Genomic DNA, 16,833 nt, shown 5'->3' on the forward strand with positions numbered 1-16,833 from the left:
GGAAAAGACGCACACAGACAGAAGCAGGGGTGTGGGATGGAATTTAAACTCTTATTGATCCCTGTAGGGAAATGGAGTACAGCACCTGGTCTGTAGAAGCAGCCTCAGTGCAGGGTCCTGGGATCAAATCCAGTTCGGAGGCCAGATACGTGGGTTAAGGGCGATAACAAGAGTCTTTCTGTTGCTTTACATTTGTTTCCATTCGGCTCAAAGGCCAGGTCAGAGCTTTCTTTTTCACTGCCCTGCAGGTCAGAACGAGCATCTTGAACTGGATGCAATATCGGTATTGTTAACTGAGGATCTGAATGGAGTTGAAGTATTTGAATGGTGTTTGAACACCAGACAGGAAGCAACAGTCTGGACTCCCTTTATCTGGGAGGGAGTTGCTGTAGTCTAGGTATGAGATGCGAATAAATGAGTACATAGGAAACCCCCCCAGGAAAAAAGAGGCCAATCACTCGTGATGTTGTAATCTACAGGAGCAGTCTGTAAATATTAATCAGACTTTGAATCAACCCAGAGCCAAGAGGAGACACTAAAAGCAAAAAGGGTAAACACTTTCACTCATAGATTAAGAAAATGATTTTTTGTAATACAAATTGTAGAAAATATTTTGTTTTTGTATAAATATGCAAAGGATGCATTGTCTTTTAAAATATGTGCTTATGCGCATACTCTTATGAAACAGAAATATGAACGTAGGGATGAAGCCAGGTTAAAAATGCTTGATTCATTCTGTTGACATATGAGATTTAAACGTTGTTACCGAGGGGAAATTTGAAATGTTTTCGTATCTCAATAAAATCGAAAACATGCTTTTAGCAACGATTTAAGGAATACATGTTATATTTATCAGGCTATGAATGATATATAAACAAACCTCTCTGTATTAACCTTCAGAATAAAACAATGGATCAAACTGGTAGTGAAGGAGGGATTTCTGGCTTAGAAAATGATTGGTTCATTCATTTTTGGCATTTAACAGAAAGCAGCATTGAATATGAATAGTTTACTTAGCTGTGCAGCTCTTGAGAATCAAGCACTAATTAGGGGTGTCTTAGAAAAACACATTTATTCATTTAAGGTAAATGTGAGGGAAAAGCTGTGGAGCATTTGTCGTTAAGTGTTACAAAGAGCAGGACGTAGAGAAAGGTCTTTAGGAGGAGAAATACACTTTGAGTCAGTGTGTGCAGGGAGGGAGAGCGGAGGGGAGGATGGGGGAGATGGATGGAGGGGAGCAGAGATGGATGGTAGAGCCAGAGTGTCCCTGAGACGCTGCTATTAACACAGAATAAACGCTTTAGAGGAATCAATGCCCTGCTAAACACCACCGACGTCAGCTGTTCTCGCTGCGTGTCAGGCTTTGTAGATCTACACGGGGGCTCTTTAGGGATGAGAATTTCATTTGGTTTTATTGACATTTTAATGACAGGTCGTGTCCTAAAACGGGAAGGGTGTTGACGTGTGCTCAGAAATCAGCTGCCAATTCGGTTGTACTCTACCTCTGTTGGCACTGCCTTTTTTTCTGCAATTAGAATTAAAGGTGGGGTAGGTAAGTTTGAGAAACCGGCTCGGGATACACTTTTTGTTATATTCCATGGAATGCTCTTAACATCCCGATAGCAATGAATATCTTAAGTGCTTTGACACAAAATCCATAAAAAATGTCATCTGTGGAAGCCATAGTACTGTAAAAAGCACAACCAATCATTTTAGCCAGCCCGGCTAAAGTAACTGGATGGCCTACCTGCCTGTCAGCCTTCCATCTGTGCCCAAACTTATCTCGTGCCCTCATTGGTCATGTGCGCGTTCGTGTGTGTTGGAGGAGGGGCTCTGTAAGGAAGTGGCAGATTTGTTCCGGCTGTGTATTTTCAAATTTTAGCGCACTCGAGCTGGTTTCTCCAAAATTACCTACCCCACCTTTAAGTTAATGGCTTCTCAAGATTTGAAACATTTGTCCATCACAGCTTTTACCTCATTGTTTATTGTTGTAGGTCTTTTCAGGCTTTTGTTGAGTTTAAAAATGAAACTTGGATCAGTAAAGGCAGGGTACAAAAGTAATGCGTTTCACATCAGACGACAGTGAGATAGCCGATTCCAAACAAACATCCCGTCTGACCTTTAAAAACATAAAACTCACAATTTCAGTTTTTACCTGCCACCATCAGCCGCTGAGTGCTTGTGCTGCTTCTCCCTCAAATGAGCCCATGATGATAAATAACATTTTTATTTGTAGCACCTTCCCTTCTGACTCATCAGTGAGACATGTTTTGCTTTGAGTCTAATGAGGAATCCTCCGAGACGTCCTCAGACGACATCTTTGAAATCTGTACCCACTCCTTCATAATTGCACATTTGGTGACCTCATCATCAAATAAAAGTTCAAATTACGTCAGAAATTGGCAAATACCATACAGCAGGGGTGAAATAAAAAATCCATACAGCATAGTATCCCCTAGTATTGGCAATTAGTATCCCCTAGCAATTAGTATCCCCTAACAATTGCCATACAACTTGCCGTTAGTGTATCGATACAATTATCGATACACTAATGGCAAGTTGTATATGTTATCACAATTAGCAGCATATGGCAGGATATTTGATATTACAAAATGAATGTTTTTTTACTTAACAATGGCAATAGTATTTTAACGTGACTTGTATTAGGATAATATCGCGTTATGACTGAAGTAATGGTAGTAATATAGTTTTGTGAACCATGAATCAAGATAATATACTGTGACTTAAGTATCATGATTATATTTTACCATATGTTGGGATGTACTTTCCAACCGCTCCCATTAAGTCATCATTTCATAATAATTGACCATTTCTTGCATCAATATAAAATATTCTTCATTCAAACCATACTTTGAATATTTATATTAGAATAGTTTATTTCTACTCTTTTTAATTATGTGCAATACCTTGTCTTTTATGCCGCTGCAACGCAAACATTTCCCAAATTGGGATCAGTAAAGTACATCTTATCTTATCTTTATCTTATACTTCTACTTTATGGAATACTAATTAGATAAACTCCAAGAACATTATGAACAGCATTCACCCAGCCATAGATTCCCACCTCTTACCCATGACTGTAGTTTCACCTTGACCGTTTTATCTCGGTAGGCTTTCATGTCATGTTGCATATTGTGTATTTTGAGCTTTTAAGAAAAATGTAAATCAGTTGAAAGTGACTATTTTTGTCACGTTACAAGGGTTTCTGATATGCCAATAGCTTAACAATGAAACATGACAATATACACAATATCTGCTGTCACTGAGAGCTTGCATCTTGCTCTGTGTTCATGTGAATGTGCTGAGAATGCTGATGAGCTTTCCTGTCCAGAATAAAAAAGGCACAGTTGTAGCATTCAGTGGGAAGGAGGGTCATGCTGTTGCTACTCACACGGGTCAGAAACATTCTTGGTGTTCAGCTGCTGCTGGTTCTGGTGCTCAGGGATTATTGATGTGCTGTCCTCAGACACTGTACAAGGTTTGAGCCTGGAGCGTGACTGTGTAAGCACGCTTCCTCGAGCCGTTGGGGAGAACCAGCAGGAAGACTAAGAAATACAGCTGCATAACCTTTTTGTTCAGGAATTGATTCAGTAAAACCAAAGGAGTCTTTCTGACTGTAGTTAAGAGTTACAATACATGTATGGCACATAGACAATCAGCTTAAATTCTAACTTTCTCAATTCTCTTTGCATACGTTTTTGGGAATTACGTTTGTTCCATTAGAAAATGAATTTCTCACATGTAACCTCTATAGGGCGGCGGTGGCGAAGTCCATAGGGACTTGGCTTGGCAACTGGAAGGTCACCAGTTCAAGTCCCGGAAAGACCAAGTGCTTCCGAGGTGTCCCTGAGCAAGGCACCGTTCCCTACACTGCTCCCCGGGCGCCGTACATAATGGCAGCCCACTGCTCCTAACACTAGGATGGGTCAAATGCAGAGAAACCGTTTTGTTACATAGTACCTGTACTACGTAATGACAATAAGTTGAATCATCAATCATCATCATATAGTTTAGCTACTCTGGCAGCTTGTGTTCAGGGATGGTTCATTTCATTTGGTCAGGTGGTTGGTGCACCACATTGCTCAAGACACCAGGTCAAGGTTTTAATTAGTTCAGTACTTTGGTTTATGACCAAATAATTGCAAAACTAATGACATTTGCATGAGCCTCATCAGTCATTTGGTTCTCTCTCAATGTTCCCATTAGCATTATTTCAAAACGCACTAGGTGGCTTATAGTGAAATCTTCCCAGAACCAAAATACTGTATTATAACAATACGGTATTCTGTTTTTCACATTTGTTATTTTTTATTTGTTATTTTTTTAATCTGTTCGAAATAAAGACTGAAAATGAAAAAATGAAATGAAAAATCAGACTAGCTAGTGAACAAAGTGGAGCATTTGGCAGCTAAATTCAGATATTTTTCTCAGCGCTGGGAGGAGACCAAATATGGAGCAAAAATTGAGGAAATGTTGAAAACAGAAACTTAAGGTTCGAAATGATATGTATTGTATTCTTAACGTATAAAGATCAGTCATTTATTTGGTAATTTGTGTGTAAGGGTAATTGCTCATACCTAATTAAGCAGTTGTAATTTTCATACATAAACCATACATAATTATTTTGTATATTGCTGTTTTCTAAGAAGAAATGTGTCTTTTGTTTAGGGTGTGTGAAGACCTGGTTCTGGTGTTTGTTTGTATGCTAACACTTGCTAATAAGTTGTGTCATAAGCCGAAAAAACTGGCCTCACAATGACAAACTGCACCATGCCTCTGCAGCGTACCTCTCACTGTCAATGTATGAGTGCCATTGTACTGCGCCACACAAATACACTTTTACAACCCCCTGCTGGACCGTTATCTGTAAACAAATTAGCAGTGCCGATCATTTAAAAAAAATGATGCATTTATTCAAACCATGACATGCTAAATTACCATCACTGCTCAGCCAAAGCCCTCGTAGAGTTTGAATCTGGCTCTAATATTATCATGGCAATTGAATATGCCTCTGAATTTTAGGATATTAAAGCTTATTTGTTTGGACATGGTGGAAGAGACCATATGGTAATCTAAGAAGGGAGAAGAACAGCTGGATCAGGAAGAGAATGAGGAATACTCGACCGTATTAAATCGGCCCATTCTCCGGCTTTTGAAAACAAACAAGAAAAGATTGAGATAATGAGAATCTCCTGATTTTACAGCCACATGATAACAGAGATAGAGCGAGGGGATTGTGTAAACAGAGAGAAATACCAGCAGTAGCAAATGACACGTGCAGCACATAGTGGGACACAGAGATGCAGAAAGCTTTGGAAGAGAAAAGGTGCTTACAACCTGAGCAAAGAGACGCACTAAACACTTTTTGTCTCTGGATAGAGAAGAAAGACAAAGCGGAGACTACAACGTGGCTTTGAAGAACTAAAGTAACACACACAGGAAAGCAGAAGCTTACATCAACACTGGGCGTAATCCACCATTCACTGCTGCCAACGTGCGCCTGCCAAAGGAACACTTTTAACCTCCCTCAAACAGTCGTACCTGGACGAGTTGTTTCCATTGTTCAGCTTTCAGTCACTGCGGAGCTAATGTGATTAAAAGAATCAAACATCAGACATTGATCATGCTGCCTGTGAGTGTGTACACTTAGGAAGGAGAGAGGGAAAAGTGACTGAGAGAGTCTTTGCCTAGTTGTTCTTGTTGACTGGTCTTATTAGAGCCCCTGTTGTGAGGATAATTAGTGTTATTTACATTATTGAGCTTATTGTCAGTTGCCTCCACCCTGCTGCCGCTGCCTATGTTTTTTCATTAGCGAGAGCCTCCCAGCGAGCTCTGATGGAGGGCCCTAAGGAGACATTGTGTTCTTTGATGCCGTCCCGTTCTGACAGATGAACAGACTCGAACACAAACACACTCCCGGACAGACACAGATTGCCTAGAGCCCCTCAGTGACTAGCAGCAGTTAGCTTTTCTTTGCCTCAGCCTCTTTATTCTTTGTATCTTCCCTTGTTTGACCTTTTGTTTGCGGTTATCTCAGGTTTTCTTTTCCCAATGGCTCCTCTCTCGAGTTTTGCTTGTGTTGCTTTTACTTGTCCTCTTATTCTTCAGACCACCTGCTTTGAGTTCGGTGGTAAAACTTGTTTATAGAAAGCGAAAGCAAGTGAACAAATCGCTAATAACAACACGGATGTCTTCCACACTCTGAGCATTTCCACATCGCATTCTTCATTATTTTCTTCACTTTTTCACAATTTGTTCCGATTTTGTTATGTCTGCGTTCACCACGTTCTTAAATGTATTCTCAGTTGTATTCAGTGAAATGCTCCTCTTTTACCGCGGGACTGTATCTTTGGTGATAAGCCTGCAGATCACAGTGCTGTTTTTCCACTTCTGTTTTCAAATACTACTTTGCCATCAAATAGTCCCCAGGGCTGGTTTTCTTCTTCCTTTGATTCTTTTTGTGTTGTGTTTATTAAATGTTCAGTTTGTCAGTATTGCTGTTTTCTCTTATCTTTCCCAGGCATGGTGGTTACTGCTGTTATAAGAAAACTTAGATCTTAATTTTCCCCCATTTCTTTCCCAAGTACATCAGGAATTGTAATGCCCGAAAACTACTGTTCAGTGTTTAAATACCTGTCTACCAATGGACACTCACCATAGAGAAGACATATCTCGCACAGCAGGTGTTTACAAATGTAACCGCTTTGAACTTGGGATGGGCAAGATTTTTGATGTATGTTTATATTGCTGTGGATTTTGACATTCATTTACAAATCCTCATCGTTTTTTTTTCTCATTTATTTCCTTCTTCTCATCCAGCCTTTCCACCAAGGACATTGAATCCCGGAGCGAGTCCCTCTGCCTGTTTGACACTTTAAAGATCAACCCTGAGCCCTTTTACAGCCACATGACCAAATATGTTCTGCCCACTGTGGAGGGAACAGACCTGGGCCGCCTGCTGTACTACTACACCTTACTAAACTCCGCTGGCTGCGAGCCTCACGTCACCACCATCATCAAACCAGACTCCCATGTCAAACTGCTCAGGAAGTTTGGAGCTGTTGCCAACGGTAAGACCATTGATTTTTCTTAATTCGTTTTTATAAAGCATATGGCACAGCTAATGCAAATCTAGTGGGTTGTTAAGATTGAGGACCAGTGACAAGCATGGCAACCCATCGAACCAATGGATGCAGTTTGCATCTAAAATCTAATTAAAGGTCTCCTATTATGCAAAATCCACTTTTCCATGTATTTTATACATCAACATGTGTCCCCTCTGTGTAAAGAGATTCTGAAAGTTTCAGGAAAAAAGATTCACTCACTTTTTGTCCTGATCCATTTATATAAAAACCTGTCTGAAAATGAGCTGATCAGATTGTGGCCACTTTATGATGTCATAACGTTTTTTTTTGGCTTGTGTAACCATTAGCCAATCACCAACCAAGGTCACACCACACCTTATTACCTGAATCTGCTCCTAGAGCACCATTGTGTTCTTTTTAACCAAATATCTCTCAGAGGGGCGTGGGGAGGGGCTCCTTATTTTCATCTAAAGTAACAGACAGAGAATCAGCACTTTTGAAACAGGGCTGAAACAGAGGGGTTTATGGGATGCTACAATGCATGATCTGGGACCTTTAAGTTAAATTATAGGGGTTTAAGGTGTGTAGTTCTTCCTTTTCATCAGGACATTTTGAATAAATAAAAGGAATTAATTTGCTTTTGCTCAGTAATGGCCTGCTTAGAAAAACCTCATTAAGTATTTTCTAATGGTACAGCATCAACAAAAGCTCCAATTTGCCAAACAATGAAGGATGTTTCTGAGCAAATATATGCCACAAAGCAGCCTAGCCTTCCAAGGGTGAGTGTGCCTCTATTATTGGTGGAAAATCAGCCGGAAGCCTTTACATGTAATGTCAAGAATGTAAGTCCAGTGAACATCATCCTTCTTGACATGATTGATGACTCGCATAGTGATGTTGATGTTCCTTCAAGTCAGTAGATAACCTCAAGCCACTGATCTCACAAGATCTTACATCTGTACCTCGCAGTGGCACAGTTTTCTGTGCAAAGGACAAATTCAATATTCCCTTTAATATATAATACTGCTTTTATCTCTATCTCATTCTGTTGTACTCCATTGCTTTTTTTCTCCACCAGCTCCCATGTTATTCCAAAATAGAAAAGCCACAGGAATTAAACAAATAAATAAATATTCACCTTTTCCTGTAAAGGACAGGGGAGGCAATCCATCTCTGTATGAAATGTCATTCTCTCGAACACCAAGCTCCTGAAACAGCTCTGCATGGCAGTGAGATGCTGTTTCCACTTAGATTTTCATGGCAGCTCTGCCTCGAAGGACGTCATGTCCAGGTTGTAGCGTGTCACTGGTTCAGCGGTCCGGCTCGGCCGCTCCAACTTTTTTGTGTACAAGTGGAGGTGGTGTCACTTCTCGATGAAGTTCAGTAAAGGTCAGCCGGGTGTCAGCTGTGTTTTCACGCCTCACTTCCTCCTTCTGCTCCGGATAACACCACAGCTTTAACCGGTGACACATGTCTTATTCACAAATCACATACACACACTTTTGACTCATGCAGCCAGACTTTTGGGCATTTTCACATGAGGTAATGGAACTAAAGAAACCCTCACTGCCACTGCTTCACCTGAGTTGTTCTCCCTCACAATGACTTAATCACTAGATTAGCTTCTAACTCTTTGGGTTTTGTTACATCTGTTATCTAGCCTTGCATGTGTAGTTGAAAATGAAAGTGGTTGCAGAATTAAAACTCAACTTTTCAGATCATTTTTAAACAATGTCTTTTTTGCCTTTAAAATTAAATTAAAAAAAGCAGATTTCTCATTTACGGCCAGTGATTGCTGATAATGCCAGATTAAATAAAAACTGGCTGATTTATTCTGCTTTAGCCAGCTATAAAATAAAATTAACATCCAATCTTTGAGTTGGCCAAAACATTGTCTTTACCTCTTTACAAATATATTCTGCATTTATATGGGACAAGATGTTGGTATTGGAAGTACTCTGCATTCTGTTTGTAGTATTTGTTAATCCAGCGGGCTTTGATTGTATGCAGGGTCTGTGTGGATCTCGGAACGCTATGCACTTATTTTGCTTAAAATTAGCTTATACTGGCTACTTGTTAACATCGTTGTCTCTCAACTCCGACTTCATTCTTGCATGTCATCGAGTTAGCATGCATAATACCAGAGCCTATGAACTGGCTCACCTAAATTGAATGGGGAAATTATTAATTGAAAACATTAATAATGTCCTTTCCTGCTTTGGCAAGTTAAAATGTCTGCTGTGAAAAGAGTTGGAAGTAAGAAGTCTGTATTTCGCTTTTAGTTCTTCTAACACAGGGGTGGGGAACCTCCGGCCTCAGGGCCGTATACGATCCGCGAGACCATTTGATACGGCCCTCGAGGTAATTTATAAACACACGCAAAAAATAAATAATTAACTGCAATAAAACAATTTAAAGAAATCTAGACCGCAATAGAATTAAACAAGCGACTGCTTGTTTTTCCTGGCCAAGGCCGGGTTCCTTGAACACAACACAAGCGTAACGTCATCACGTGGTATATCTCACGTCACGTCTTCAATATTAAACGAGACCGTAAGTGTCACTGTCATTGATAGCAGAAAACTTAATATGGCGAGTATTAAAAAGAGAAAGGTGGATGCAGAATGTCTTTCCAGGAGGAATGGACGAATGATTATGTTCACCTGGTTTTGCCGTGTTAGTTTCTGTTGTGTTCACTCATTGTGCAGTTTAGTATCCAGTGTTCCTCAGTTTGTTGCATTTAAGTTTTCATTACATTCCTGGAATTCAAGGTACCTGCTATGAGTGTTTGCATTTTGGTCCTTATGCCTTTTACAGACTCTCTCCAAAGCATAACATAAAAACATTGAAAATAAAACAGAATATCAGATATCTGGATTAAGAGGTTGCTTTTTCTTTGCACAGCAGGAAAGAAAGGCAAAATGAATGGGCTTTGATTTTAGTTTTTTTTAGCAGAGGTTGAGTTCAATCATTTGTACGGCCCTCGGAGGATGTTCTGAAAATTGAAATGGCCCTTGATAAGAAAAAGGTTCCCCACCCCTGTTCTAACATAATGCAGCTATTATTTTCTGCTTCGTCAAGTAAATGCAGATGTCCTTTACAATGTATTCTCTAGCGTGAAAATGCCTGTTTGTGTTTTCAAGAGTAGGAGTGAAAAGAACTGTGTGCTATATATCCCAGTGTAAATCTAAACATAAATGTGTACGGTCGTATTCTTTATTAATCGCATTACTCTGTTGGATATTTCCCTTAAGAGGTTTGAACATGTGAGCCACAGTTATGTGTACAGCACAAGGACGATGACAATTTTTTATTTTTGCTCATTATAAACGCAATACTATAAGCATGAGGATCTGCTGTGAAAAGAGTTGGAAGTTAGAAGTCTAAACCAGAAATGAATGAAAAAAAGCAGCACCTGGCTTTAACATGAAGAGAAATCCCAAGGTACTGCAATGCCTTGTTACTGTTGCTATAGTCTGATTGGACAATAGCTGTGGGTTTAGCACATTCTGTGGTACACAGCTACAGTTGAATAATTGTTTTATACAATAATACACGTTAGCAATCAAATATATTACATACATACATTATGTCACCGAAGCGATTCACATACTGTCACATTCTGACTTTGTGACATTGACAAGTACAAACTAACGCTGTCTGTACTGTAAGTCTTTCTCTCTCTATTTCTTACACACACACACACACACACACACACACACACACACACACACACACACACACACACACACACACACACACACACACGTTGACAAACTGGTAAAACTCAACCCAGCCTCAGGATTTTAACAGAATTGACACCCAGGCTGTTGTGGTGTCTCAAGCGCAAACAGCTATCTACTCGCTCCAACTCTAACACACACACTCACACACTCACACACCCACCCACATTACATGACTTATTTGCAGTCCTGAGCAGACACGTGTGAGCTAAAGTACAACACTCAGACAATGTAGAGACAGCTGATGTGTGTCTTATATTCATCACAATTTCAGACACAGTATCAGGTGAGTGTCTGAGCGGGGTCTCCTGAGGAAGGGGATGAGCTGCTGCGGCTTGGGGTGGGGAAGAGACAGAGGCAGAATGATGAGTGGGTGGGGCAGGGGGAGACAGACAGAGAGAGTGCATGTGTAAGTGCGTGTAACTCTTATCTGCGCTGTCTGTCTGTGTGTGTGTGTGTGTGTGTGTGTGTGTGTGTGTGTGTGAGATTCCGAGCAGCGTTGACAGAGGCCTCCCCGCAGGCAGACCTGTGTTAAATATTTAAAGCCCAGACAGGCTGTGGTATTGCCACAGTAATGTGTCTGTCTGATGGCACTGGAGACCAAGAGCACACCACTTGCTCTCTGTGTTTCAAAAACACACACACACACACACACACACACACACACACACACAGTACTGCAGCGTTAGGAGTCATGAAGCGCACAAGCAGATCCACAGACACTTTTGTTCGGATGCAGACGGCACCATTTTCCCACACAGCCTCTCTTTGTTGTTCACATCAACCTTTTACACTCTTCCGTGCGCTCCTCTTTGCCCATTCCTACATGTAATGGAATATTGAACAACCTCTACATATATAATCACTGTAATTATCCTGCAAGTGCTGCACCGTTTCCCCATATGGTTAGTGAAAGCCTCTTTCTGAACAAGTGTTTGGTATGCTGTAGTATTTATCTGTTAGTTCTTCTAACACAGGGGTGGGGAACCTTTTTCCTCTCAAGGGCCATTTCAATGTTTTCAACATCCTCCGAGGGCCGTACAAATTATTGACCTCTGCTTAAAAATACTAAAATCACAGCCCACTAATTTCACCTTTCTGTGAAAAGAAAAAGCAACCTCTTAATCCAGATATCTTGCCATGACTCATGCATGCTTGCACGTGCACGGTTGTGGCATGACCACCAAAACAGAGAGATATGGACACAATATGTGTGCAAATGTATTTAGACTCCTGTGAACATGATTTAAGTGGGGGGGGACCAAACCTCCTCTAGGGGGGTCCGGGGGCATGCATGCTCCCCCGGGAAGATTTGTTTTTTTAAATGTTGAAGTTAAAAGCATCAATCTGGTGCACTTTGAGAGCAACATTAGGAGATCTATGGATACATCTCTCAACACCCAGATGAAACAGAACTGTAAGAAGATTTTCTTTTTCTTTATGGGTATTTTACAAATCACTTTCCACAACTTTTTTTTTACTGTCATATAGTATTTTATACCTGTTTACTTTATTCTCTTATTTGTTTTATAACTATAATGATCATGCCCAGATGTGCCTTTACCTCACTGGTTGTAGAAAAAGCTTCTTATATTCGTTAGCATAGCTAGCTAACCAGATGCTAATAACAACAAAGTTATTGACTGTATGATCAGTATGACAGATCGCCACTGGGCTTACAACTAAGACACAGCCACGCAAAAACTGCAGCATATGTACGGCTCCTTATGGGTGGGTACTGCAATTTTTGGAAGTGCCGGAGCAGAGCGGCGTTCTGGTGCTCCCCGTCAGAACTACACTCCTGTCAGACGAGACATATACCACATGATGACACGTTAGGCTTGTGTTGTGTTCAAGGACCCTGACCTTGGCCAGGAAAAACAGGCACTCACATGTTTAATTATTTTGCGGTCTAGATTTCTTTAATTTTTTTCTTTTTTGCGTGTGTTTATAAATTACCTCGAGGGCCACACCAAATGGTCTCGCGGGCCGTATACGGCCCGGGGGCCTGGAGGTTCCCCACCCCTGTTCTAACACAATGCAGCTATTATTTTCTGCTTCGGCAAGTAAATGCAGATGTCCTTTACAATGTATTCTCTAGCCTGAAAATGCCTGTTTGTGTTTTCAAGAGTAGGAATGAGAAGAAGTTTGTGTGCTATGTGTCCCAGTGTAAATCTAAACATGAATGCAAAGGTCGTGTTCTTTATTCATCGCATTACTCTGTTGCACTTTGAATATTTCCCTTAAGAGAGGTTTGAACATGTGAAGGACGATGATTGTGATGTTTTATTTTTGCTTTTAAACACACAATACACTATAAGCATGACGTTTAGGTGCAGTGGAAAACACATCTTTAAAGTTGTACTCATCATAATTTAAAAAACATTTAAAATGACAAATGTCAGCATACATTAAATGCGCAACATCGTTGTGTGTCTAAATAATAAATGATTTCTTCCGCAGGTTTGAACTACCAGAAGCTCACTGATGAGTCGTCTGACCCGTTGTTGATCCTACAACCGGTCCTGACCAGTCAGAACGTTCTGTCCATCTCCAAACTCTCTAACCGGCTGCCCGCACTCGGTGGTGGGGGGGCAACATTATCCCCCAGTGCAGTCCACGCAGTGTGGCTGCAGAAGCTGTTTTGGAAAGGAGACCCCCAGCTGCTGAAGAGACCCCCACAGAGTGATCAGGAATACCTCCATGCGTACGACACTTGCAGCAAATACCTGGACAGGCTGGTCCCTGCAGACGCCGTCCACTTCCTGGACAGCATCACCTTCTCACCTGATGCAGCCGAACGTGTAAGCCAAAAAAAAAAAAAAACAATAGTGTTGCAAGAGGGCTGGATGAAAGAGTCCAAAAACAAGGATATCAATTTGAATATAATACCTGTTTCGCTCAATTTGTTTTGAATATGGTTTTTGAATGGGTCTTTCGTTAGATAAATGAAAACAAAACATAAGTGTTTTATTATTCCGTTTTTTTTACAGAAAAAAAACATTTGTAAATACCCAACTCGTCATTTTTTAAGCTTTTATGTGTCTTAAATAAGCTGTTTTAGGGACCATAGTCGCCAAGTCACCCTGGTGGAGTGTGATACAGCCAAACATTAGCTTTTTGTTTTTGGCTATTGGATTACGCTTAAAAAGTACTCATCTTGCCAAACATCGAACAAGGAAGTTTGATTATTTATTTTTTTTACACCGAGTTTATATTCTGTAATTATCCAAAATCCAATTGAAGAGTACTATTGGTTTTTGTCAAGCTGACTACTGCAATCTAACTTTGAGGTTAAGCTTACAAACATATGTTGTCTTTGGCTTTGTCTTTTCTATACTGCACAGTCATTTTAGTGATTTTTCGATGTCTCCTCCTGATATCCAGCCTTTTTCATAATATAACCATATGGCAGACAGAGCAGAGGGAAAGTAGTATTACACAGTTCAGCTCAGACAGTAACTGGTAGAAGTTTGGCAGACTGACAATTAGTAATTGCAGCACAGAAGGTATTGGATCCAGGCAGCCACCCAGAACAGGACTCATATTGTCTCAAAGGAAAGACCGTGGGGGGTTTCGATCACTTGATCAAACTGTCACATTCCTCACACCTCCATCGTCCGACAGGCCGTCTCCCCTGCCCCTGGGCTAAAAAATTTGAACGTCAAAATCCCTTTTCTAATTTTAAATACATTATTCTGTCTCACATCCTCACTGTGTCGCCTCAAAGCACATACGTACCAGTCATGATTTATAAAAGAAATTATAAAATTGCACAAGAAATGTCAGCCACATAATTACAGCACTCTGAACAATTGTCTCACAGGGGACTGAAAGTGCCTCGGCGCACCTTATCAAAAGCAGCCCACTGGTTTCCCTTTTTCTTCATACTGGCACACTGCCACCCCCCCCCCCACTCCAGACCTTCCTGTTCTTCCACTTTTGTCTTAGGCTCCCTCTCTTTTCCCAGAGACACAAGGAGAGCTAATTGATCCCTCTCTACTTCAGAGCCAATTAAACTCCAATTCCCAGCAGGTACTGTTCTCCCACTGTGCTTTTTAACATAAAGATTACCCTTACCCTCCTCTTCTTTCCTTTTTTTCTATTCCTTTTGAACCCTCAAAGAGGAAATATCCACCCCTCTCACTGTTGGGAATCCATTTGACCTTTCCCACCTCAAATGCCCCCCATAATGGATTGATCCATTTCCTATAAGGCCAAGGGGTGAGATTGGTCTTGTTTTACCTCCTACTATATTTGAAGGGAGACAGAGTGTTGACTTCCCCCCCCCTCTGAGGTATTGATCTGAGAAATGTTCTTTAGTGGAGTCACTACTCCACTTGACTACACTGCTCAACCTCCAGCCAGATTTGAAACCTTGTCTCAGGGTTTGTCAGATGTTGCTTGAAAAATGCTTTTATTTAAGTCAATCGGATTGGCTTAAATAAAGCGACTCAATCCCGGCTCAAATGCTTTCACAAATATACCCTCAAAAGACATTTTTCAGGTTTTTCAGGAAACCATTCAGGTAGCGTCGAAATGTGAACTTGGAGGATTTGTATTCATGTTTTTCCTGGTGTGAATATGTGTGTGAAGCTTGTCAGCACCTTGATGCTTGAATGTAACATTTTCTACTAAAGCCTCTTTTCTTCCCATTTCCGCTGTGATTTTTCAATCCATACATGTTGGGTTATACCTTCCTCTTTTCAACATGTTAAATTCAAAATAACTTAACCTATGCATCTATCTTCTCCTCTCTTCCTTCAATTTTGACTCCCACCCTCACCCCAATTTGCTCTTCTTATCCCGTCCCTTTTCCCCTGTATCTCTCCATCCATCCTATTTGTCTCCAGCTGAGCATCCAGGCGAGGTCGGAGGTGATAAAGCGAGCCACCAAAGCCCTGCGCCAGCTGGGCGAGAAGAGCAAGAAGAGAGTGGGCGAAGGCGGCGGGGAGCAGGGGGGGTCAGACGCAGCGGGGATGACTTTTGATGAGGCTCTAACACACCTGAAGCAATCCACGGCACACCTGGACACCCTGAGCCATGCCTTCATTCTGTCCCTCAAAGACAGCCAGCAGGTACACACACTTAAGCCATTGAACCTTTAAAAGTGAGATGTTATTTTTTTCTGAATTTGTACTAAAGGATAGGTTAAAAGAACGCATAAAGTAGTGTGCCAAGTAGTGCAAGACAGTGAAATTGTTTGCTGCAGGGATTCCATGGTGCTTTCCTGGCATAATCTATGAAGATGGATCAGCTTGAAATGCAAATTGTCAGTGATTGTAAACCGAATGCAGGTAAATCTGGTGGCTTCGCGTAGGAAATTCTTGGACATTGCATTACAAGCAGTGTTTTTTAGCTACTTACTAAATATAAGTACTAATAACACATTGTGATATCTGTGGATTATATTTACTCGTGCATTAATGTTAAAGCAGGATGTATCGTAAAGTATAGTACATGGTGGTAGAGCTAAGATTTCTAATAGTTATTTACATTATGGTTTTAATCCATTGATTATTTCCACCATTATTCGATTGATGTTTTAGTCTGTACACATTCTGAAAGATAGTAAAGGCTGTTGCAAAAATCTTTATTTTTAAGCTTCTTTTTAAATGCAGCAAATACAAAATAAGAGATGTTGCGGAGAAGAAAGAGAAAGTACTTGAGCAAAATACTCAAGTATGTACATAAAAGAGAACAATAACAAAACTGCTCTGAAAACTGGCTAATCATATGCTTGCTCACCTTAAAATAGTCCCAAATGGTTTCATCAAATAGGTGCACCTGTTTATACACTGTACTTAATTAATCCGAAGAGTATTTTATTACTTGAAGGGCAGAATCCTAACTTTGAATTGAGCTAATACTCTATTTTATGATAACGTACTGTGTCTTACACACCTACAGGAGACACACGGTTAACTTTTGTGTCTTCCTTCTTCTTGATTAGGAGGTACACAAAAGTAATTCTCGGAAACTAA

General features: G+C 40.6%; 1 protein-coding gene across 1 annotated transcript in view; it reads left to right on the plus strand.

The window, feature by feature from the left end:
- nbas (NBAS subunit of NRZ tethering complex) overlaps positions 1 to 16,833 on the plus strand; it is a 216,955-nt gene that overhangs the window by 123,667 nt on the left and 76,455 nt on the right. Inside the window, 3 exon segments of the mRNA XM_034234085.1 lie at positions 6,841 to 7,091; positions 13,313 to 13,653; positions 15,703 to 15,927. Of these exon segments, the coding sequence (XP_034089976.1) occupies positions 6,841 to 7,091; positions 13,313 to 13,653; positions 15,703 to 15,927 (817 nt within the window).

Source organism: Gymnodraco acuticeps, unplaced genomic scaffold, assembly GCF_902827175.1.
Source record: "Gymnodraco acuticeps unplaced genomic scaffold, fGymAcu1.1, whole genome shotgun sequence".
NCBI lineage: Eukaryota > Metazoa > Chordata > Actinopteri > Perciformes > Bathydraconidae > Gymnodraco > Gymnodraco acuticeps.